Source organism: Streptopelia decaocto, assembly GCF_964273445.1.
Source record: "Streptopelia decaocto genome assembly, chromosome: 3".
NCBI lineage: Eukaryota > Metazoa > Chordata > Aves > Columbiformes > Columbidae > Streptopelia > Streptopelia decaocto.
The window spans coordinates 77,140,272-77,167,502 of NC_138656.1; the positions used below are offsets into that span (position 1 = coordinate 77,140,272).

General features: G+C 34.6%; 1 protein-coding gene across 1 annotated transcript in view; it reads right to left on the minus strand.

The window, feature by feature from the left end:
* GRIK2 (glutamate ionotropic receptor kainate type subunit 2) overlaps nucleotides 1-27,231 on the minus strand; it is a gene marked incomplete at both ends in the record, with an annotated part of 377,447 nt that overhangs the window by 249,479 nt on the left and 100,737 nt on the right. The window contains 2 exons of the mRNA XM_082047176.1: nucleotides 1,300-1,557; nucleotides 5,461-5,628. Coding sequence (XP_081903302.1) covers nucleotides 1,300-1,557; nucleotides 5,461-5,628 — 426 coding nt within the window. The remainder of the gene's footprint in view (nucleotides 1-1,299; nucleotides 1,558-5,460; nucleotides 5,629-27,231) is intronic.

The window sequence follows — 27,231 nt, forward strand, 5'->3', positions numbered from 1 at the left end:
ATGCTATTGACCAATAGAAACAGACAGTCAAAAAAAAAAAAAAAAAAAAAAGCTAGATTACCTCTTTAAAACTAATTCTTTTTTCTGTCTCTTCAAACAGCAACAGATTTCAAGAAAACTAAAGATGTTGTAGATGGAATTACTGTTCATCAGCATGAACAATCAGTATAATATGAAGGGCTTAGTTACTCCAGAAAGAAATATAAATTTAAAGTGAATATTTTCTGAAATAATTATAATTCTTTCTGTCAGGCAGGCATTCTGCCTGTCCTGACAGACATTCTGTCCTGCTGTTACTGCTGTTTATCCAGCAGATTTAGTCTTCACTACAGGTAACCTCACATGTAACACATACTGTTTCTTGATCTGACTTTTTTATTTCACTTTCGGATAGTAGCATTATGTAGCAAGGGTATCAACAAGTTTCCAGTTCACTGAACCATGAGAAGGGCTGAGGCTCACCATGCTCTTTTTTTGGCAACAACAGTTCAACTAACATGGAAGAAGTCAGCAACATTTCAAAGAAGATTAAATATATCTCATTTATTTAAGTACCTTCTTTGTAGCTTCTGTGACAGTCAGATTTTCCTCTTACCATGGTCTTAGTTCTGACTGTCACCAGACAGACCTCAAATCAAACTTAAGTTTTAAAAGCATTTTTCAAAGATGTCAGTGCCAAGGCAAAACAGAAGGGCAAAACAAATTTTAGGGTGAGGCAAGGGTAAGGTACCAAACTGGTATACTTCTGCTGGAAAGCCACGAGTTCATTTTGAACTCATGTAACTTATCTGCAAAGCAAGCCTCCAAACTTTCTCTGGTTTCAATGCCTAGCAGCTAAAATGAGGGCTCCTTCTGCAATTCTTTCTGAAAAAGCAGATATTGAAATTCCAAACAAATATGGCATCTGTATTCTAACTTAACTAATGCCAGAAGCAGCATTAGAAATCAGATCTTCTATTTCACTGGGCATACTAGTACATCTTTGTAGTTACTATATTTACTTCCAAATTTAAGTTTTAAATAAAGTTAAAAGATATAGCTGTTAGCAACTGTTATGACTGCAGAAAACACAGTGTGACTGATTTATTGACAGCTGTGAGCTTAAACACACAGAATTCAGCAACTGAAGCAAAATTATGCAAATAATTCCACATCATTTGTTATACTCTACCTTGACAATACAAATTCTTCTGATTTAGTTAAGGTTTCTTAAATTAAGAAATATGAGTAGTGACAGCCCTCCTCCCTTTCTTTGTACATGTGAATATATCTGCACATAGTCTAATGCTTTATCCTTACCAGTGCTGTCATCATAAACAACAGTAACCGTTTTCCACTTGAAGAACTGCACAAGGTCAAGGATGGCACGGCTGAGTGAAGAGAAATCTGGATAGAGGCTGACATAGAAGGAGTCCTTGTTGTCTGACACCTGATGTTTCCAGCGGGTCTGGATATGTGGAACACCCAATGCGTTGCAGATGGATTGCACAGCATTAGCTGAGGAGCTATGGGAGGGTCCGAAGATGGCAGCCACCCCAAGGGACAGCTGATCACAGGCTGAAGAGGAGACAGAAGTCTGTCAATGATGAGAGGAAAGAAGGCAGTGTACCAGAAGGTATTGCAAAATTCATATTAAACAAAAGGCACCCCATGAATTTTAACTTTATTTCTGACAGAGCTCTCTTCTTGTGTAACACTTTCACTTACACAGATTTCAACTTCAGGATACACTTCTAAGCTTTCACTCTGAGCTGATCAACAGCAACACTTAACATCAAAATATCTCTCAGCTATATTTAATAAACACTTCTATGTCAGTGGAAGTCATAAAGGCCAGCAATTATGTATCTTTTAAAAAGCACTGACAAGAGAAGAGATTTATGCTCAGCTGCATCTTACATTTGGAAAAAGGCCATATGGGACAGTATACTAACCTAGGCTGTCCAAGCATTAACTTCTTCCTCAATCAATCAACATTATTTCTACTGAGATCCTAATTACTCAGAAAATGTATGTTAAGTATATTCTAGCTAAGTATCAGGTGAATTATTAATTTCATTTAAACGGACATTTGTATTTCTATATATGAAAAGTATGCGTGTTGACTAGCAAAAATTGAAGGTCAATATTTTCCCTGAAAGAAAACAAAATTGCTATCTGCTAATGAAAAAAAAAAAAAAAAAAAGTCCCTTTCAAACACTGGAAATATTCTGTTTTGTTACACCTATATTAGTAAATAAAACTGGCCCTGAGAGTCACTGACATGATACTGCTGCATTCAGCTAGCTTAGCTCTCTTCTTTCCAATATAGGATGGCCCTACCTATACTGTGCATTAGCAGTCTCTGGTTTGTATTATCTCCCACAGTATGCCCCAGTATTAACTTGTAGACTATTAGCTGGGACATGCCAAAAAGAAGGCAGGAAAATTAGTCAATACTGCAGAGTAACATTTCAGCCCATGCCCTGCTCCTGTTTAGATCACTACCATAGACATAATCCTTATGAGTATGCAGTTCTGAGAAACAACAGATTCTGTCTTCTTAGAAAAAAAAATCCTATTTAGTCAAGAGGAGTAATGGAAAGTATCTCCCTAATCCAATCTAGATGTATTTGTATGAGGTTTGACTAATTAATATTGTTATTCCATCATCGATGTTCCTGACAGCTGAGGAAACAAGCAGTAGATACACATCTTGCTGTACTATTTTTCTCAGGAAGTAAAAACTGTTTTATTATGCACTTCTTTATGAAAATGATGAAAATATTGCTAAGTCTTTCAAGTGCATTCCAGAAACTATACTGGCATACCTTTTTATTACTGCAGAGCACTGGTGGTTTAAATGAACTTCTCATATATACACAGGATCGACACTGCATTTCTGAGCATAGTATCAGGGCCTAAATGACTGGCTTGATAAAAAAAACATTTATGCTAATATTGCCCTTCCTAACAGTAATCAACAAGCTTTATGCAAATGTCAGTAAATGGGATCACTAACAACAGCAATAGCTACCAGATGGCTTTTCAATGGGCTTTTTTTTTTTCCCTGTTTCTGAGATTTGAATAATGCAATGCTTTCACACGTGGCACTGTCTCTATCAGATGCGTGCCAATTTTTCTAGTGCATTGAGGGTTATTTTGTTTGCATTTACAGTATTCTTCACTGAAACAGTATATTGGAAATATCATCTTGTGTTCAGGTTGCTCTTTCATACAGTATCTTTTAAAAAACTTTAATATTTCATCTATATTCAACCTCAAAAGTACGTGCTATTAAGAGGTCTAAACAGGCTATTTGTGATGCAGCGCCTGCCTGCTCACTAATGGACATAATCATGAACCACAAAATGAGTCAAATGCTTAAACCTCATTGTTAAAACTCTGCTTTGGAGCCATCATAATAAAATGAACCATTTTATGTTAACCTTCAGCCTCTCATTCTGAACTAAAGCACCTGTCAGCACAAATGTAGTTGGCTATATTGTGATTGATGAAGCAAAAACCTATTAGCACTGGAAGATTACACAGATTTTGATACAGGCTGACCAGTTAAAATAAAGAGTTGCACTCTCATCTGAGATGCAAGTGGGAACAATGAATATATACAATCTATTCAATGCAACTAAACAATGGCATGTTAACATTCTAACTTTAGCTATTATAGACTATCAAGTATTAGAAACTTAAAGAATTAAAGATCACAGAACAAATTTCTCTGCTCTCTACATCTACCCCCTGGAAGGGAGAGAAAGTGTTTCTTTAAATTTCACAGGACAGCATTTGCTGGAGTCAGGAAGTGGTTGAATTTGGAAAATAAGGAGGAAAAGAGAAAGAAGGGGCCAGAATTGAAGATCGCCCCATTCATTTGCTGTTGGCCAAGATGGAAAGGGAAGAGTAGTCCCTCAGAACCTGCTTTATTTAATCCATCAGCCAAAACAATAATATAACAACTCAAAAATCCTTGATTAAAAGTGTTGTATGCCTCTTTCTTCTTCCACACACTCTCCTCTGCAAAGAAATCATCTTGCTAGGCATAAATGTTTAGGCAATAATAGTTTCCATAAATCAAAGCATCTTACAATAACTAAACTGTGTATATTTCTGTACAAATACGGATACTATTTTCATGCCTGACAACAGCCTATATTAGAATTGTTTCTTTAGCAAATAAACAGATAAAACAGGTTAGCAAGTTTAACTCTGTGTGTTACAGCAAGAGAAAAAAAAAACCACACACCTCCATTTCTAAACTGAATTTTTATTCAGCATTATACTGTGCTTTTAAAAGATACTTAATGTACATTCATCCTGACATAGCAGCTTTTCCCTGTGTAGCACTTCTAATGTACCACCAGTTGTTTTTATTCGTCACAGCCTTCTATAAAACAAAAAATCCCTTAGAGTGTAAAGCTTTCAGTCTTCAACATGGGAGTAGCATGTTGGGGCCAGATCACTTAGCAAATTTAAGCTAGAAACTTGTCATAAGAAATACAAGTTAACCTCCAATTCTTTCATCTTTTTCATTTTGTTGTTAAGGACAACGTTCATATGAAATTTGCTCTTCAATTTATAAAAAAAAAATGTTTTTAAAGAACATGCAATACAGTGCAAGCTTCAGTTCTGCTGAATTCTGACAGCAGGCTTTGTATTTTCTCCTATAAATATTTGTTGGGGTTTCTACTTTCTAGGGTATGGCAATGATTCAGTACAACATGCATCTACGGTCATAGACATTAATGTAAAGCAATCTGAAAACTTCAGTTTTTGTGAGAATCAGAGATTTGAAAACTTAGGTAAAATATTCATAATTATTTTTAACTTTTAATTTTTCTTTGAACAAATCATTCATAATTAGGAGAAAACTGCAGAACTCAGGCCTGGACTTTCACTTCTGATAGATATATTCTCAAGCAGACTTAATATTTAGGCTTACATTTATGACTCATTGAGATAAGATGTGCAAAACTAGAACTACTTGTTCCCCTTTGAAGACCACACTTGATTAACTCTATGAGACATCCATATGCTAAAGGTATTTGTGGAGATGTAATTAAATTGATTGAATGCTTGGAAGTGAACTGGAACCTTTTTCCATGTTCGCTAGAATTGAGGTGCACTTGGCATTTTCTGGGACAAAGTTTGGAGATAGAGTTTTCTCATTCCAAAGGAGCTGATCTCAAAAACACCCTGGTCACAAAGCTCAGAAAAAATTATTTCAGACTTTAAATATTTAAAGAAATAGCTTTTAGACAACGGTGGTGGGATCAAATGTGACAATGTAATTTTCAAGCAGTTACCATTACAGCCTTCAAGGGATGGTCTTTAAAGCAATTATTTGAAGTTAGCCACAACCTTGTACTGTTTCACTGCATATGGCTTTATTAGACAGACATTTTTTCAGGTAAACCAAGTGAATCTTAGTTTCTCATTTAAAAAAATAAATATGCAAAAGGTTACCTTTTTTGGATGCTTCAAAACTGTCATAGAGGTTTATCTTTTGGGTGTCATAGGTTAATGTGGTGTTTGGCAGAAGAGTTCTGTTTCTGTTGATTGTGTTCACAGCAAATCGGAAGGCTAATTCTTCTGCTCCCATTGGACCAGATTCCACGCACTCAAAAATGCCTCCTGGTAGTGAGAGAAAAAAAAGCACACACTAGTAAGCCAGAATGGCATACAACAACATCTTTAATCATCAATTTGGGAAAATGTTTATCTGTATTGTTAATTTAAACCTCACAAAAATAATAAGATTATTTCATGAGTTGCACTGTATCAGGTGTATTGAGTCAAAGCATAAAGAACCCAGGAACAAATCAAACTTACCTTAAAGAAAACTTTTTTTTTTTTGTCATACATTCATTTTTCTACTGTGTATAAAAAGAGTGTGGCAATACAAAATAACCATGCTATTTAGAAGTGAAACAGGAGAGGGATGAAGAACATGTAATTATTATTTTACATAGTTAAACTTGAAATTATTATTTCTCCTTCTGGATGGGGGGGGCAGGGGGAAGTTTTCTGGATTCTTGTTTTCTTCTGTTCTAGACTTATGATACAGCTATAATAGAGAGTTTAACAGAAATGCTACATATAAAGGAACATGGAACTGAGATGCCCAAGACTGCCTCCAGAAATGAAGAAGTATAGATATTTTAACATGACTGTGTGCCTGAACTGACGGGTATGCTGAGCAAAGGGTTCAAATTTTGCTCTTTTGCACTGTTCCACATGTACATGCTCATCTCATCCTCAGGAAATATAGGAATCTAAAAAAACTACACAGTATATAAGCTCTATCATGCAATGAAAACAATCCCCAAAGTGTACTGACAGAGTAGGAAACGCCTCAAATGACAAGCAATTTCTAGGATGCCTCTGAGTCAGCTTTCATCTTAAATGAAGCAAATAACTTTCTGAATAAGTACTGTGCTTTAGCCATTCTTTTCTGTGAATGAGATATCATTTACCATGAAATGCAAATTAATACATACTTCAGGTAACATCATTTATTCTTAGGTCTGGAAAGGCCAAGGATACAGTGATAATAAAAGTAATTTGAAGATATGTCCTTACTATGGTGACACAGAATGCCTGAGAAAAACAATCAGCATCTACATGGTCCCTTGGGTTCTCATATTGACTGCATCTGTCAATACTAATGGACAGCCAAAGGCCATCATCTGAGGATCACTAATTACAAGCCAGGCATTGTCTGTGCAAGAAGCATTTTTCATTCACTTTCTCCTAGTTTGTGCTTATTCATTTCCAATGTAATGTTACTACCTGACTTTGTATGGTCTAACAAAGTTTATTCAACACTCTACTAGTTTCTCAGCAAGAAGCTCTCAGCATCTACAATGTACAAGAACTGAGTCAAATGGAATTTCACAAACTACAGTCAGCATGTAAACAGTCTTGTTGAGCAGCCAGGTACACAAACCGTTTCTAAAACAAAAAATGTGTATTTTGTTATCAACTCTTTCCCTTATTAACTCTCCCTTTCTGATGCTGTTAAACATGAAAATGCTTTAAAGTTTTGCAAACCTCCTGCCTCTTCCAACCTGTTTCTTACTAAACGATGGAGGTGTTAACTTTTTTCCTGTAAATGAGCACGTAAATTCCTGGTGGGAACCCTAGGAGCAGATGCTCAAATAATATGAATTTAAAAATACAAGCATCAAACACTGAGATGAGATGTGGCTAATAATTATTTAAACATCAGTCCTCTAAAACTGAGAATGAGGCACCGATAGGGAAGACAGACACTTAAGGAAAATTCAGATATCTAGGGAAGCAATGCAAACTGGTTAAGCATAGAATGTATATGTAAGCAGTAACCAATATCAACAAAACTTCAGAAGCCAAAGCAAAAGAAACTTACATAACTTTCAGTTAAAAATAGGCCCAGTACACTTCAAAACTGCAAAAAAGGACCATGTTTATTTGCACAATAATACAATATTAACATGAAAGTCAACTGACTGCATTTGAAATTAATAAAGTTATCTATTCATGAAAACAGTCTGATAGAGAAGATTTTGTGCTGCTTAAGAAATACAGCATCTAAATATTATAAATCAAACTGTGACATGTAAGAGGATCCTTTTTTGATTTGGGTAAAATATTTTAAAACTGCTGCAGAAAGCTAAAAGTTAGTGAATAAATAAAAAGTATAGATATTAAGAGATAAGAAAAATAAAAAGGAATTTCCATAAACATAATGAAAATTAAAATAGATTTTATAGGTTTTCCTAAGGCATCTGGCAAGCAGTTATTCAAATGTATTTGACTAAACACAGTTACTAAAAAAAAAAATAATTATATCCTAACTTACAATAGATTCATAAAGAAATAAAAACATTACAATATCTCTTTCTTCTTCCTTAAATTTTTACATTGGAAGATTTCTTCTTTAATTTCAATGTGTCTGAAGCTCAATACAATCTTCCTTCTTTATTCTTGTATTTTTCACTCTGTTCATTTCTAAACACTTGTGATGGGGAATTCCTTGTCAAAGATGCAGCCACTACTCCCAGCATAATATAAAACAAAAATAAAAATGAATTTTGATCTCTTATATCTGGGTAACTCCTAGTGGTATTGACAGTTCATGACACTGTAAGACAATTTTATTAAATGACAAAGTCTCTGTCTCCTATGAATGGCAACAATATGTAATTTCCCACATACACCATTCAGTGTCTTCTTCCCTCACTCACACGTTCTCTGTCCCTGTGATAAATGTATCCCCTGCAAAGCTGGCAGGGGATGGTCTGTCTGCCTCAGGGTAAATTTCCATTTCTAAGGAAAACAGAGGTAGAAAAACCTGTTTCTGTTGTCCTATGATTAGAATACTTTACTATGAGGAAGGAAAACATAGCTTCTGATTCCTGCTCCTGAAGAGTTTCACATTTTATACTAGATGGATACTGAATTAAAAAGAATAACCCTACAGGAATACAGATTAGACCGTATATTTGCAGTTTCCTATCTGTTTATTCACCTGCAGGATGTCCAGCTTCCACTAGACTTCTTTCCTTTCAGTTTTATGCTACTTCTGTAGCTGTCTGCTCAAGCAGCAGAGGAGGAAGGTCTTGGATGCTGGCAGGTATAGGTTCATCTTCACCTCAACACTAAGAAACTCAAATCAACAGGTTCTCAAAGTGCACCATGTCCTACTAATATGCAAACTGGCTGAAAATGACAGGCTCCTCCGTAATGAATAGCAGCTGCTAGCTTAGGCCAACCTAATACAGCACACAGGGCACTACCATTTTTAATTGAACATCTAAGCAGTTCAGATTGAATTCTCATACCAAGCAGAGCAGGAGCTTAGGCAGACACGTCTGCATTCTGAATACCAAAATATAGTCACGAAACAGCTCCTCATTCTCCAGATGAGTGCCCTTTTAAGTGTGTGTGGGGAAATCTACATTTCATACAATTTCAGGATGCTCAGCAAAGGCATATAAATGAGTTCAGACATTGACAGCAATGGGATGTTTGAAAAGGTGCTTTCTCCATTGTTGCATAAGATGCAAGTAGAAACTTCTCTGGTAACTTCAAACTGCCTTGGTATTACCATTATGTTCCTGTACTTGTTACTGAATATGTAAATTATAACCAAAAAAAAATACTATGAGTGTTTTTAAAGAAAATGCTGTGTAAATCCACTGGCTGAATACTGGGAGATAAACCATAAATTACACTGCTTTTTTTTTTTTAATTTTTTCTTTCTTTCCCCCCCCCCCCCCCCCCCCCCCACAGAATGGAAAGAAAACTAATAAATTGTTGGCTTTCCACTTCACGTATACTCAATTATGGAGGGATAGTGGTTTCCAGAAGGTGTTACAGCATACTGAGTCATGTTCTTCCCTCCCAAGCAGACTGTTCTTTACTGCTGCTGTACTTTGTATTCAGGATAGGCTTATTATTATTAATAATCAAATTGAGGAATGCACTGCATGCTCTCAGATAAGCAGACAGAAGAGTCATAAATCTTGCCATTGATATGTGGACAAGCACCCAAGCTAATGCCTATCTCTGTCTAACAGCTTGAAAAATGCAAGTGTTGGAGTTTGTCTCATTTTTAACACAGCTTATAGACCAGTAATAGGCAGAAACATCAATTCTCATATATAACCAGCAGCACATCCTAGAGGAAAAGGCTGAATTTTCACTGCTACCTCAGAGACAGAAAACTTAAAAGAAGTAGTAAAATGTGTATTTAATGCTTAGCTTGCTTTAGTGCTCTCACATGACTTCTTCATTTACAGTGTTAATGATATGGCAGTTCATCTTTGCCCTATAACATTTACAGTAGGGAAAATGGCATCACGTAACTATAGCTCAATCTGTAGCTCATGAAGGTTTATTAACTGTGTACAGTATGTGACTGCTGTATAGCTGAGGACTTCAAGTTTTTACTGTCATGATAACCACTTAGCAAAAGCTTTCTAGATTTCAGTAGTGATCAACCTCTGAAGAATCACAGTGATGAGGAATGTCTAGGACAGGCCAGTCCAAGCCAGATATGAAAAAGCAACTTTAGAACAATCTTTAGTGTACCTTTTGCAGTGACATACAGGATAATTCAGATCTCCTATTAATCTTAATATACTAGAAATGCTTTTACTGATCCTTTAATCCAATAGGATTTTTCATCACAGTTGTCACTATTGAGAAAAACATTTATATGAACAAGATCCTTTACCATAACCAATAGGGAAAAATCCAGTAATCAGAGTAATACTGATGCAGTAACATTTTCTTCAGAAACAGAAACCCATGGAAAAAATGATAGCAATATTTTATCAAAAAACAACTATATGAAGTGCCTAAAATAGTATGAGTAATGTAGATGTTATTATTTTCCAAGGAAAATAAAATCCTAAATAGTTTTTAGAACAATTTTGCAAGTAAAAAAATTGTTTTGAAATTGTTTGAATGAAAAACTTCATTATTCACACACAAAAGCACACGGTGAAGAATTGCCATTTTTAGTTCACAACCCATCTTGGTTTTCACCGATTTTCAAATAATTTTCTCAAACACAAAAGCCAGAGGAAAAAAACAAAACACAAACAACCAACCAAACAACAACACCACCTCAAATTGCTATGCATCTTGGCAAAAATTACCAAAGCAAATTGGTCCTGCTCTTAACTACCTAATTTCGCAAATAAAAGGATAACCATTTGAATGATTCAGCTTCCCATTTCTATTCCAGAAAAGGGTCATAGGTATTTTTCTCCCCATAAACATTCCACTTTGGGGAATCACTATTTTGTGTGTTTTGTGTTATCATCTCCATGTAATATCTGATAAAAGCCAGCAGAAAGTACAAAAGTACTTAACTACACAAAACCACTAGATGAATACAAGTGCCAGAATAAGTGGTCTTTAAATCTCTCCTCCTTTTACATATGGAGAACTTTTGAAACAGATGCATGGCATAAATCCTGAGCTACTGTTACCTACCTGGAATAACTCACATTCAAGCAAGCTTCAGAAGTGTCTTGAGTAGAACTACAAACAAGCAAAGTAACAACCTGGCTGATATCAAACCAAACTGTTTGTTTCTAGTACAGCCCCAAGTTTGTTTCAGTAGAAATGAATGATATTGAATTACAGTAGCTACAGGCTATTTTACAATCTGTGCCCTCTTAAAAATTAAACCTTTAAATATATGATAGAAGGTTGCATTACCTCAGAGCATAATCTGACAAGTCAGTTGAAATGAATCTTACAGACTACTTTAAATTACTGAATCTAAAATAATTATTTTTCAATATCATTACAAGTATACCAACTATATACACAGAATTAAAACTTCCGTAGTTTGGCAGTATCAGGAATTTACCAGAGTGATTTTCAAATGCAAAATCAGGAGAGAAAAATCTGAATGCAAACTCATTCTAATATAGCATTGTTGACAATAACAAAGTTATGGAAACAATGTTAGTCATAATTTCAATTTTAACTATGATTTCCTTGTATGAAGAGGTAAGATGAAGATTCTTTTTTTATAATATAAAAACTATTTGGTGAAGATCTCACATATGCATACATTGGTTAATAGTTATAATTTTTAACAGTATGGCTATATTATCTTTATCATGTACCAGTCTACACAAATTTGGTGACAGCTATGAAGGAAGACTTTATTAATGCATTATAAAGAGTAACATCAGCACCATTTTTTTAAAAAAAGTCAAAAAGCAAAAAGTCAAAAGCAAATTCTTGAGAGCTCAGTGGATGCTAATATATTGTCAACATTTCCAGGGACTGAATTAATGGCTTTTTGGAAGTCTGCTGGGACTACAGTTCTCCAAATACAGGTGTAGCCAGAAATCAGTGAAGAGACTGATATCAAAACTTCAATATCACTGACGTGGCTTGGATGATACTGGGAGCAGGAGGCATAGTAGGTGCTGTTCTACAGTGACTGATAAGGGTTGCTGGCTGAAGGCATTTTAGCCTTACTCAAGTGTGCTATGAGCTCTACTGATAATTCTGTTTCAGATCCTGTTATGAATTGCGAAGCTACAGAGGTGGTTCAAAGCCCTTCATAAAGGTTGCCAGATTAGACTTGTTCTTACAAATACAAGACAAAAGTACATCCTAACCACTTATTTCTGTCTGGAAGAGGATTTAAGAAAATAAAGCAACTTCATTCAAGACATTGAAAGCAAATGAAAGATTTTCTTCTTCATAACCTTTTCTATAAAACAATGTAGTTAATTTTTTTTATATTGGTTTAGAACACAGCAGTGTGAATCTGGACTAGAGCATGTTTTTATTATTCCTTTTCAAAATTATATTGAAAGCTTTCTGAATCTCACAAGAGGTAAAAGTTTAAAAAAATCACTTGACATAGAAAACTCTGCTTATTTGACTTTGAAGTCCATTTTATGTGATAAGCCACTGGGGGAAAAGACAGTACATATCAGCAGTACCCTGAATCCATACCAAATGTACACATGGTTTCAAGGAAGCAAGCAAGACCTGGAATTTCTGGGGCTTAATTGTATTGCTATTTACTGTGAGATTTTAGACAAGAAGCTTTTCTGAAAAATTAATATTCCCTCCCAAAACCGATGTAACAAACACCTCAACATCACAACAGAGACACAACTATTGAAAAAACAGTAGATGTTTTGAAATTAGACATAATTTATGTTAAAGGCATTAGTGGAATCAGTGTTTGAAGGCATGATCACATAATCTTGCAAATCTTCCACTATAAAATGCATGGAAATATTACCTTCAGCATCTAAGTTAGTTTTTGATCTATATTTTAGTACAGTTGCATGGAACTGGTAACTTTAAGACATGTTTCTCCTAAAAGTATTTGAAATAAAACTACACATTTTTTGATTATACAATAAGGGGCTAAATATCCCATCAATGTTAGGTTTATCCTGTTAAATTAATGTTAAATAATATACCAACACAGAGTTTGTTTTGTTTTTCTTAAATGTGAGTAAAAATAAGAGATAATATGAGAAGATAATAAGCATGGATCTCATTTGAACAAAAGCTTCCTTATCTTCTAAAACTGGTGAGAAATATTTTTAAAGTTTAGTACATACAAATGATGAGTATCTTTAAAATTGTGTTTTGAATATAATTGGATACATTCTAGCATCTTCTTTAAGTCAGATGCCACAAGCATCACAGGTAGAATTTTACCTTTCATCAGCACCATTCCAAATATGTTATGGAAAGTCATAAATAAAATACTACTAAAAATATTACTAGACTGGAATATGCAGCATACTTATAAAACTGCTTCTGATAGCATCTTTGTTTATGAATACTATTCCTTTCAGTCAGAATATAAACAGAGCATGACTAAAGATGACAGGTAAAATAGGAATACCTAATCACATTCATCTGCAGTGCATAATAGAATTTACTATCCGTAAGATTTCTCCCTACTTTATAGACATACATTAGCTTCCTCTGACATGCTAAGCAATTTATTACAGAACACACTTGATAATTTTAATGCAATTATCACATTCACTTAATATTTAGTCTCTCCTGACTAGCAGTAACAAAAGGAAACAAAACATTAAATGAAATGTGACTACAAATTAGGCTCAGGAGATTTTGCTAAAATGCGATTTTCATTACTTTGGCTAACCAAATGTCTTTAACTGTCTTAAAACAACACACCTTTGTCTCCCTCCTTTTGCTCTAAAGAGGCAGCCAATACCCAGATAAAAAGCTTTTCAGTCTCCATGAAGAAAACTTTTTTTCTCAAAAACTTCTTTAAAGAAGATAATATACAAACTTAAATGCTTGGGTTTTACATAAATAACTTTCACAAAGACTAATACATAAGTTTTGCACCTGTTTATAGGCTACTTAGTGGGCAGTTAGAACCTTCAGACTTTCCTTCCACAATACTAGTGTAGTTTTCTGCACTGCTGTTGTACAGTCAAGTCACTTTCTGATTGTTCTTTCTGGTAAAGTAATTCCTAATGTATCTTCATCAGCAAATATCAGCATGCATTCACCAGAAGTACCTTCAGATTCAGATCCCAGTTATACAGATACTTTGACTCACCCTGACCCAGCAGATAATTTAAAAGTAACAAAGTAAACACTGCAGGATCTAGCAAATGAGAATCACACAATATGCATTATATATTTTTTTTTCTCTAAAGAAAGAGTAATAAAAAAGAATTCTCACATTTAAGGCCTATATAAATCTTCAAAACAAATAACCTTCATTTCTTCTCTCCAAAATTATAAAGAAACAAAACATTTATTGAAATTACTCACAAAAGTTTAAAATTACAACACGTCATAAGATAATAATTTCTCTTGTAAAATAAACAGTAAAGAATACTCATTCTCATGGATTTGGGTATTTTTTAAAAAGTCAATAAAAGTATATTTTTCAGTCAGAAAAGACTCAAACTTGGATCTTACAAATGAATATACAAAAAAATATCAGATCTGAGCTCTGCTGAATGCCATGACCTCTGTTAAAGTGACATTTGAGCATCTGGATCCCTGAGAAGAATCGCTTCCAGAAGTAAAATGTATAAATTATTATCACCAGCTTTGGGGTGATCTTTTTTATTTTTAATGCTAAATATTTAAATGTTCAAGAGTTTGTAGATACTTAAGTGATTTAAGCAAGTTCAGAAACTGCATTTTCACATTTTTCTTCTCTCAAGATTTTCACAGATAGATTTTTTTCAGTAACTTGAAACACTTATGAAGTGTATTAACTAATTTAAGAGAGACTAAAAGAAAAAGGACATACCTAGGATCAAAATATTTAGATACACATAAGTAACAGAAGAGATGCAGAGTACCAAATAACATTCTATGAATGGTATGAGCTGTATGCACTTTTCACTATCCACAGAGTAATCTCTTTCATATGTAGATTTATTTTAGTAATAGTTCTTAATAGTCATTCTTTGGCCTAATGAAATGAAGTTTAGATTTCTATTGTGGAGGAAGATGTTGCAACTGCTTACTTACAGAGCCCATAATGTTATTTTTTAATGAAATACTTTGTATTTCCACAGATATTTCAGACAAAAAGAATTGTGGTATTTTTGTTGTGCATAGACAAAGTAGCCTCCAAAGAATCAAAAAAAAATGTTTCTTAATGGAAAATGTAGAATTCTACAAGTACTTCTCCATGATCACCAAATAAGTAGATGCAAGAAGTGGTAAATCCACTTGTTTAGCAGGTACCAGAAGCGGTGTGGTTTTGTTTTCTAAGGACTGCATATATGAGATATTAAATAAACGTTTCTCATCCTGCATATGGCACTGTAAAGTGGGGGGGGGGGGGGGGGGTGGGGGGGAAGAAGTTTTCCAGTTATTTTTATATTTTGGGAAAATATTTTCAAATTTTAGTTTGCTACATTGTGTGTTGCATTACTTCTTAGTAATGCTCTACTACTTCCTAACACTGCCATGTTACAGTACATTAACTGGAACAGTTCATTGTTTCCATTTTGTCCTTAAAGTTATTGAAACATAGATTTTCTTCAGTACTACTTGGAACATTTAATCATCTTTTCAAAGTGTTTCCTGACTGTATTACAATTTAACAGTATGAAATCACTGCTGTTAAAATGCTGTGAGTTAGCTGGGAAAGTTACAATCATCATAAAAGAATGGAGAAAAAAAAAAAATCAAAAATCAGACTAACAAAAGTTTTAAGAAACACTTTTTGCTGTTACAGTAATGATGTTTCATTTCATTTCATCTTCAGTTTCCAAAAATGTTTGAATGTTGCTAAGAAATTAAGTTACTATATTTTTATCTTAGTAATAATGTCACCAAAATCACTTTTGCAAAAATACTGTTACCCTGGTTAAAATATGGTATGTGCTGCTACTGGATTATGGTTTCAGCACTTAGAAACAATTTTCACTAAGGTGGATTATTAAATGTTGCTTGGAAAAATCTTCCTTACTCCTGTCCCTAATGTAATGTCTGCTTGGATTGCATAAAAATAGTATTTCTGTATTCTTTCTTTTTTAGTCTTCAGCCATCAGAGAAAAAGAGAAAAAGTGATGTACTGTAAGTACAGAAGAAAGCAAATAGTATGAGCAACCAAGTATTATGTGCTGATAACAAAAATTCCCAGTAGCAAGAAAGAGATGGACTGTAGTGAGACTGTTAAGTGCTAACGTAGATAAAAGAGTAAGTTAAACAAAACCAAAAAAGCTTCTTATCTTCAAAAGCAGAGATATTAGGTGCATCTGCTTCTAGACTGTATAAATTTATTTTTAAAGCTTTAAAAATAGTTTGGTTTATATTCCTTGAGCTCACCTATTTCACAGTTTATGCCAACAGTGAAACATACTACATTTTGTAATGTGATCTAAGACAAATTAAACAAACAAGACATTACCAGAAGAAAGTCCGACGTTGCTCTCCAAAGAAGTGAATAACATGTACTCTATGAAGTTCATAAATAACAAGAAATATCATTATAAATTTAAAGCTTCTTGAAAGCTTTAGCATGCTATTTCTGTTCCAAATATTACATAAAAGCACAATTTTTTGCCACAGATTCATATTTCTAAAGTAATTCAATGAATATGATAAATATCAATACAAAGCATGTGAATGCATATGAAAGTTGAGTGCTTCGGAAACTGATAATTTATGGCAGGTTCATGCAGAGAACAGATTCTAATGGGATCTTGAAGTAAACAAGCAAAAATATTTAATGAGGAACAAGGTCTGTTTCAGTGCAATAGATATCAGAGATACTGATTCAATTCTCCAGTGACAAGCCAGCGGTGTTTAATTCACAGCCTGCAGATATATTAATGGAGGAGCTGGGGAAGTGTGGTACAGAAGCAGAAAGTAAAAACAATTGATCTGAAGCACACAGATCCCGAATACTTTACATCCACCTCTCATTTGCAGTACATTTGACTGTCATTTGTTTTTCTTAATTAGTTACACAAAAATCTTTTCCATGAGAGGCCATGTATTTATATTCCTAATGACTGAAGTGTGATCTAGATGTGCACATGATACTTCCACAGAATATCCTTTCAGTCTGTTACTTTCTATATCCCAGAATTCAGCACTAGTTGTATCCAGGGTTTGGGTTTAGATTGATCAATTATATGCAGTTATTTTGTTTTATTAAGAGTCTAAATGCTAAGACGTTATTAAGTAATATGAGAATTATGCTTTTAAAAATTGTTCACTAATTTGATAATTAAGTTCTAATTACTGAATTAGAAGTCTTTTAGGAAAAAGTCAATAGTTGTTTTGGCAGAAAAGAATAAGTTTTGCATCTTGTCTCACCTGAACACTGCATATGGCTTAAATATAAACTGTAATATAAAGCAACTCTTCCTTTTTATTCTCTCTTCTATACATTTTTCTCGTACATGGCCAAACTCTCCAGACAGATACATCTTTAGGCAGAATACTGTCTTATCTAGCATGATCACAGTATTGGCTTTCCTTCTTTATTTACAAGTATATACTTAAAAAAAAAATTAAAAGTCTAAAATGCTTTAAACTACTTTGTCAACAGTGAAACCTCAAATTTGTAGCAACGGGAGACTAGACATCAAAAACACTCCATGTTTTTTCTTCTAATTTACATGTTTTAATAAAAAATATTACTTCATCCAACATGATTAGTTTCTCCCCATGCTGAGGCTCTTTTTCAAAAAAAAAAAAAACCACAATTCTCCATGGAGCTGAAAATTTTTCCAGTGTAAAAGATGCTCCTTGAATCATACATATCAGACAAAATGTTGTCTCAAGGAATCTATATTTTACCATTGGATTTGTCAGTGTCTAACAAAAATAGTGTCTCCACTGAAGGCCATTCTGCTGTAGGCATATGAAGAGGCTATCTAGCCATCTTTTTCACAGAACTTACCTCTGCCATCTCTGTTTTCAGGTATTCAAGCAAGGAAGTATACTTAGCAAAGAGGTAGGATATTGCCAGAATCATTCCAACTATTTCCATCAGGAAAACAGTCTAAATACCAGCAACAAAACAGGGAGGGGGGGAAAGGTTTAAGACAACAATCTGGAAGATCAATTCTACAATAGCGTATAATGTGGAAGCTCTACTTTCATGCCAGTATCTTGCACAGTGCAAATAGTTTTAATCCCCTCTGAGGGGGCAGGTGGGCAGGGAAGGAATGACTGAAGTTGAAGATTAAGACACCTATATTTAAAAGCCCACAGGTGTGCTAAGAGTGCAAGTTCCTATTGTATTCAATGGATTTTGGAGAACAGTTCACCTGAGCATAGTCATCTAGGACTCAATGGGTATGTCTACATAAGGTCTACCTGACAAAGCTGAAGCTACTGCTCCTGGCCTCTGGTACAGAAAAGGAATGTGTCTTTCCCAGGTTTCATGTCTTATCTACACAGGTAGCTCTGAAACACAAATAGATATCAAATTTTAACAGTCCTTTTACAGCTTTTCAGTACAGTTTGCCTATTTAACCTCCTAGTTTCCATTGACTAGAAGGGGAGTTTGGGTGCTTGGCACACATATGTATCTGAATCTTGAACAAAATCCTGCTCATTTCAAAAACAGTATAATAGGTCTGGAAAAGGTAAAGAGAAAGGCAATGAACCATATAATGAATTTCATACAAGGAATGAATGAGAAAGGATAATTCAGCCTCGAAAAGAGACAGCTCGAAGTAAGATAAAGTGCTGCAGAAATCTGTGTCATGCAAATGGTGGGTACAGTTTTCTTATTCACTGTTTCTTCACGTACAAGAACTAGAAGGCCTTGCTTGATGCTAGTCATAAAGTATTCAGTGCTAATTTTCAGTCTTTGCAGAGGTGGGACTTATGAAAACCAAACAAAAAAGTTTAGTAGAAACAAGAAAGTCAGTGTAGCAGACAGTGGCTTAAGGTGGTTTAAAAGCAAGTAATATTATGTGACAAAATAGGTCTTCTTTCTGGAACCAGGAAATCTTAGGTCTTTCTGGCGATGTGAACTTCTGATATTTGCAGTAGACAACTTTATATAATACAGTTTTATCTAATGGGTGGTTTGATGCTGAGAGAGAACATCTTTGAAACTATTATCTGAATTCTTTCCATTTCATGTTTATTGTGGAGAGATTTATTTGTTCACCAGAAGTAGCAGTTTATCTAAAAAATGTAATATTTCTCAAGCATAGCTGACAGATCAGTCCTAATAAATTTGCCTTTAGTGACACACAATGGAACAGAAATATGTTATTAAAATTTATCAAACAGAAAGGTCAAAGACAATTATGTTTAGTATTTTGGTGGTGGTCAAAACAGCTGCTTTTTACCAGTTTCTAGAACCAGAAGACATTTCTTCTATATCAAAGAGCAATGTGATTAACTTTCATTTTTCTTTCATTTAGATCTTTATATTACCATGAGTTCAGCTGTGTTGAAGCATTATATTTTTAAAATGTGGAAAAACTTGAAATCATTTTTATATTTGAACTAAGCAACAGTTATGTTGTCTCTTATGACGGTCCTTCCTTATAGCTGTTTTCCCCCAGTAATCAAAAATTAAAGATTCCATGCAGTGATTTTCCCAAGAATATTATGTTGTGAAATGTGCTCACAAATTATAGCTTTCCACACCCAGTAAGCAAGGATTTCTTTCGAACTGACACAGGTAGAAGCATATAACTCTACAGAAAATAAGTAAATAAATAAACAATCAGGACTAAGTTGTTATACATATAAAGATATCATGCAAATTCGATTTAAATAACATTGTCTTAAATTACTCGCCCATCATTGCTAGTGACCACATTCAAGAAAAACAGGTTTTCTAGCCTTTCATATTGATTTATGTAAACCCCTAACATCAGTGCCTTTATAATTCAATTCAAATCTGTAATGAGTCAGACCTGTGGAAAGGTCTGTTCAGACTGAACGGTGACAAGTTAGTTGAAATGCTGCTCATGCCATGGAAACAATGAAGTGTGACACTTTGCCTTTTACATCTGGCAACAGGTTTACTGAGAAAGTCAGTCAGTTATTCTGTTTTTCAGAAAGGTAGCAATATGGATAGGAGAATTGTTTACTTTGAGAGAGTGAAAACTATTTGCTTTTTTCATAGGTGTATTAAAATGTTTTCTAAATTTATTTGGTACCTTGAATTTTCATTTATTTTTATTTTCTCCTGCATTGAAGTCTGTACATAGCCCCATCTGAAAAGCTTCCATGACATTTAATGTGCATTTTCAATAACATTTTACCTTCACTTGAAGCCTAATCTCCAAAATGTGTATTTCATTTTGCCTGTCTTGAGTTATCTACCCATGAATAAATGAAACTAGAAGCATGTGTAGAAAACAAGGCAACTGTCACCCTCAGTGACTTCAGGTTTTTTCTCTCATACAAATTAACCTAAGTAAGTAATTGTGAATTAGTATTTTTTTAAATGTGGCTTAATACTGACATGAAATTACAAATATATATTTTGTCCATGCTGGTTTGTTAATAAAATAATATCCTCAGACCAAAAATGTATGCATGAACTTTCCAAAAAGATTTTAATCTCTAACTCAGATTTCCCCAAGGTCTATTAATATAGGTTTTTTTATTTGGTGCTGTTTTCTACAACATTATGTAGACCTATGGGAGTTCAGATTTCTCATTAATAAGGGGTAATTTGAAGGATTACCTGTAATCTTGCAATCTGAATTTTTACGCCTTAGATTAACAAGCTATTTTCAAAGCTTGCAAGTTTTCTTATTATTTATTATTTTTATTTATTATCCTGTCTTTCCTCAACTCCATGATATAACTTCTCATTAGACATGGGGCAATATATGTACATCTCTGCTCAGATCTGTCTGCAGGTCTGTTCTTTCAAACCAGCAGGCTAACAAAGTGCAATAATTTAGGACTACATTTGGAATGCAGTATTCCTCACGCTAGAGAGCAGATACACAGGCACTGTACTACAAAAATAATGCAGAAATGTATAACTAAACCACTTATCCAAAACAAACAAGGAATATTGATGTATCAGCTGGTTATCCAAACCAAAAATAAGAGCCCTGCTCCAACCCTTATTTCTGCAAGCTGTTTCTGGATCCTTCAGAAACAACATAACTAGACAGTTTTAATTTTATTGATCTTCAGTAGCAACAAAAGTTTTAAATGAATGCATTCTACATATATTTGAACTCAGTTCTCCATTCTGAAAGGTTAATCTCAAAGATCTTACACTCCAGGCTAGAAAATGCTTGTTGATTGTTCCTTGTGTGTCTTTAGCAAACGATAGGCAGCTGTAATCAGAAAGGAGTCTAATCAGCAGGAGAGTTTCACATGTGCTATCCCTTATGCATGCTATTGTAGGTAAATACTGATGCTAGAATTAGAGAATCCTTTGAATAAAATATCTGTTAGTATTGCTCAGCTATTCAATTACATATACAAAAAATATAAAGTGATTTAGACTTCAGGTGATGTTTGTCATGGGTTTTAAATTACATTTCAGACTTTTACATTTCCAGTTTTCTTCGAGTTCTTTTATAATTATGTTCCAGTTATTTTAAATTGCCCTTTAACAAAAAGTGAAAAATAAAAATTTCAAACCAGAGTTTCAAAATATTACTTTTCCATGTCTTCTTTAATTTAGTAGGTTAGTAAACTTAGATTAAACTCTTCTTTCCCACTGTTCAATGCTGCCAATGAAAACAGAAACCCACAGATTTTTTCAGTTTTTCTAACGGGAAGGCAAAGCACTCAAAAGCTAATAAGGACTGAACATGATTTTTCAGCCATGTTCTGGGTTTGACTGGGATGGAGTTCATTTTCTTCATAGCAGCCCACACAGTGCTGTGTTTTAGGTTTGTGGCTCACAGCATCAAGTTATAGATACAGCTTGTTACCAGGAGTTGTTCCAGACACAAGCTCAGACCAGAATGAATTAATGCCCAACACATGTGTACCACTATTATAAAAATGTGCATTTGACAAAGCATTTCACAAATATGCATTTAAAAATTAATTCAATTTGTCTGGGACATGAGCACCCTGGCCAGCAGAAGGGCCATTAACAAAGGGCAGTAAAAGGCAAATGTATTACCTGTCCTGAGAATCACTGTTAGGTTCAACTTTACTAATTACTTGAGAGTGAGGGTAAAGGGACATTAATTACATTAACACAGCCCCTGAACTGGAAGGTTCTGCAACTACTAAAGCAGGAATAACATGCAATCAGCAAAACAGATTCCATTAAACAAAAAAGCTTGCATGAGCTGGAGTGAAAGTAAGACAAAGCATTATCAAAGGTAATTCATTTAGATCATTAAAAGAACAACAAAAAAATACACTAAAACCTAGGTGTACATTGTAATACGTTAGAGTTGAAGTATCATGAGTAAGCCCACAGGGGTTATCGCTGTCGGAAAAATCTACCTGTAGCAGTGTGCAAAACTAAGTGCTTAAGAGGAGAAGAAAATTAAGCCCACAAAGACTTGATGAAGAGCATCAAAATAACTAACAGCCAGGAAATTCAAGAAGATCTGCAAACATAGTGTGATATTTTCAAAAACTCTCAGAGCACACTTTTTCCACTCAAGTGCATCAGATTTGCCTCCTACCTATGGGTGAGAAAACTGCTATGGGGGTTTGTTAAAAAAAAACAAAAAAACACCACACAAAAAACACCTCTTCTACCTCTTCTTCATAATAGCCAATAGAAAATAGAATTATGTGCAAAGGTCAAATACCTGAGCTCAGAACCACAAACAAGATTTCCTTCACACACATACAAACAACTTCATTCCTCTACTCCTCATTCAAGTATTGCACTTCCAAATTATAGCCACCTATTTCTCATGTCAGTGTAATTAAGATGCTTGCAGCCTTTTGTTAAACTCATCTGAATACTTACCTCTAAAGGTCACTTAATATTTGCCAGTTGAATCTCTGCTAGCTGCTTGCCCCTGTTGATATCTGCTTAGTTACCTCACTGCATTAAATCCCTGCCCCTCTGTCCCAAAACTCCCACCTTAAAACATCTGCTCCATTTCATCTGCATCCCAAGTTTTCTCATGCTCTACTCTGCACTTACAGAATCCACCAATGCATTTTCTAGAGCCAGAGGCAATAGTTGCCATATGGCCCACAGCTGTGGAGTCAATCCACATCAGAGGATGGCCGGGAATAACCAGTATCTCCACTCAAGCTCATGTATGTTTGGCAACCTGAGTATATTGTATCAAGATAAGAAAAGTACAGCAAGACCATCTATAGCCCATACATCATATGCAGGGTGTTCAACAATACCATTCACAATATCATGTAATTTAGGAATAATTTATCTTAAGCATAAAGAAAAACTAATATGAAGTTGGCAGACAAGGTTTCTCTACCTTTAGGAGCCCAACCCAGGCAAAGACAGAGTCAGCATGATGGAGAAAAACTGAAACAGACATTGCAAAATAGACTAACTTGACATCTTTGAAACTCCTCATCAGAACAGACTGAGTCAATAACATCTCTACAAGCATAGAGATATCTTGACATTCCAAATGACTTTCTGTGCAACCCCTTTAATATATTTACTTAATTACTCCAATCTCCTAAAATGCGTCAAGCAAAGAATGAATTACTACTGAGAAGAGCAAGATACATACTGTGACAGCAGGCTACAGTCCAAAAAGCAAAGATTTACCCCCTCTCTTCAGATATGCTCATATTTTCCAGAAAAGGAGACCAGTATTTGTTTCAGATAATAGTAGGCTAGAACACAGAAATGCTACAAGTTCAGATTTCACATTTGTAGAGGATTCAGCACCTCCTGTTCTCAATGACTTTCTCTTATATGGTAAAATAGCCATGAACTTGGAGGTTCTCAGGTTTTTTTACTGGTTTTCTTCACAATCAGATCTATGTTTTATGTTCTCTTAAAAGAAAAATGCTAGATTGCAATTCTATATTGCCTGTGGCTAAAAGATTTTAATTTAAGAAAGAAAAAAAAAGGGAAGAAAAGAACAAATCTTGGCAAACCATTTCATTCTGTGGTGGTTTGAATTTATCTGCAATGATAATCTATGATTACTGACCTTCCCTCTCTGCTTATCCCAGTTTAATCCCTGTAAAATCTCACTTTCTTTGAAAGGTACTGAAATTTTCCTCACACAAAACAAATATTCCTGTAAATGCACACCTGTGGCTCCCTAGCTAGCCTCACAAAAATACCTTCCAGTCAATGTTTTGACTTAAAGGAGGTCATCAATAAAGGAATAAGAAGGTGATAAAAGGTAGGAAAACCACCATATATATGAATGCTCCCTCTATAATATTTTCAAGCCCAAACCCAGATCTCGTGTCTCAAAACAATAAAATAAATTTACCTGACTAGCTCGGTTTGCATTGATTATGGAAGAAAAAGTGGCACTGATATTAGCTCTTTAAAAAGGCAGTAGTTGATAGTATGATAGAAATAAATGTGGTAAAAGTAGTTTGAATGCTATGTTACCAAACTAGAGCACAGATAAATGCCAAAAGAGATTATATGAGAGGGCACATACTTCTGTAAAGTTTTTGAAGACTTTTATTGTTTACAGAACCACTGACATTTATTCCCCCTAGTTGCATAAATAAGTGATTAAGATGTTATATTTTCCTCACTTCTATGTTAACAAGTTAAACTGATGAATAGCTTGCATCTTGCACATCTTTCCAGCTTTCTCAACTATTTCAATGTTATTCTCATTATGTTTTATTCTAGATTTATTTTCAGTATCCATAAGAGACAAACATTCAAGCAGATATTAAGTTCCACTAAAGTGCCGAAGTATTTATTCTATATACAGATATTACAATATTTGTTTTATGAATCTTATTTGGATCAAGGGAAAATTTACCAAGAGAAAAAAAAATGTAAATTGCTTCATAACACTATCAGTTCACCACAAAGTACAGTGTATCTTCCTCCTCTAGGAAGATAAATTGGTTAATGACTTTGCAAAAAATATCTCTATGCCATAAAAAGAAAGTGCATTACAGTTTCATAACCCAACAAGAGACTTCCTCAATAGTTCACTACTTCCTTTATATTCTGGGCATTTTATACACAATGGATATTGTTAACAATTTCTTTTTTAAATTCACTTATATAGGATCTAGAAATGAGAATGTGATTTGCTGAGGGAAAATTTACAGTACATAGCAAGCTGTTTATGCAAGATTATTGTGGTGATCCTTACTGCTTTGGCCCATTGCCACTTTGTTAATAATGTATCTTTTACATGTTACTTACTGTTTGTTAGTCACAGTGATATATTAAAAACAGCATCCTAAGGTCTGATGAGGCTTTTTAATCAGTTGTAAGCATATTTCACTGAATACATCATAACAAAGACCTCAGTATGTAGTGTTATTTAATTCCTAATTATAACAGTAGTTATATTTCTAGGCTCCAACAGCATAGAATCACAGATTCGAAGAGGAGTTGGAAGGAGAGTAGGAAGGAGCCTTTAAATGTTATCTAGTTGAAACCCCTTGCCACAAGCAGGGACATTTTAATAGGTCAGGTTGCTCAGGGCCTTGTCCAACCGTGAGTGTTTCCAGGGATGGGGCACCTACCACACCTCTCTGGGCAACCTGTGCCAGTGCTTCACCACCCTGAGGATGCTTCAGCTGCAGCAGTTAGAAGCTAGATGTAAAAAACATTGCCAAACAAATATTATCATTGTTAGAGCCCCAGTAACAAAGAACAAGAGAACTGATTACTTAAGTGTGACTTTTTTTTTCTTCTTTTTATACACCTGGGAAAACTGGAGTGCTACTGAGTCAGCTCAATACAAACATAAGTTATGATCTACAGCTAGGAAAGTCTGCCTGAACAAGAGATTTTTTTGTTGAAGTCTTCATGGTCACTAAATATAGTAGTTTTCAAGTACTACAGAAAAATAGACGGCCTCAATCTAATTACAAGTCCTACTACAGTTCAACAAGGTTAAGAAGAATGAAGGAGAGCAGACAGCTCTATTTTATTTAAACCTAACTGAAAAGGTTAATGCAAGAGCTTTCTTCTCAACACAGTATCTAAGGAAACATTAATAACTTCCTAATGGCTTCTGAGAAGCATTGAGTTTTCATTATTTTCTTTTTCTGATCAGTGCTATCAAACAGCTTCTGTCCAAGGAAGTTTCCCTTCCTAAGGGTATTATTTTCTTTCTCAGCTAAATGACAATTCTTCCCTGGGAAAAGCAACCATAAGTGTGAGGTGTACAAAGTGTCTCTCACCTTCATCTTCTCGGGCCCTGTACAGTAGTGGACAGGAACTCCTAAATCAGACAAGTTTTCCTACAATGATCCACAGCTCTCATGACCTTCCATCTTTCAGAATGTTTTCCTTTTTAGTGTATTATACTTTCCAAGCACTGTCCTCCCAAGAGGGCTGAAGGTGCTTGTGATGCTGAAGTCTCCTGGTGCTTTCTGTCACTGCATGTGGGACAGAACATCACATTACCACCTCCTGTAGGTCATATTTCTGAAGACTTACAAAGTGCTACTGGCTCAAAACTCCTCTTCTAAATAAATATTAAAAAAAAAAAAAAAAAAAAAAAGAAGAAAAATATCAACCAACAAACAAAAATCCACCCTGCACACAATTTAAAAAGAAACATGAATGGTTGTTACCTGGCTCTTAATATTTAATGAATAATGCATTTAAATAGTATTTTAATCATTAACAGCAAGTTCATCTTTTTTAAGCAAAATAATATAGAAAGTCTCTCCACTAATGCTTTTGTTACAGCTGGGATGATTCTAAAATACAAAAGAGCAGTGTCATTCATTTATATGTTGCAGATTCTAGGAAAGAAGAAAAAAAAATCTCTGAGGACACTGTGACTTCATACAAATCTCTTTAACTGCTAGAGTACATAAGCTGACAGATGATAGGAACAAAAGCGTCACTCAACTAGGGATTCAGATAACAATCATATAAAGAGCTCTCCTGGATCAGACTGAAGATCTGTCTAGCCCAATATACTGTCCCTACAAATGGCCACTCATCCAGGAAGAAAGTATACAGGGGGATGCACATAGGGATAACTTTACGTTCTTAAAGCATTTAGTAAGACCTTTACCGTGAACCAGAGGTTCTGTTTGCTGAACAAGAGGTTTCTGTGGGCAAATCCATGGAATAAAGACACATCAGATGCATTCACTGTTTGAATATACATGAACTTCTACTACCTACAATGTTTTGTGGCAGGA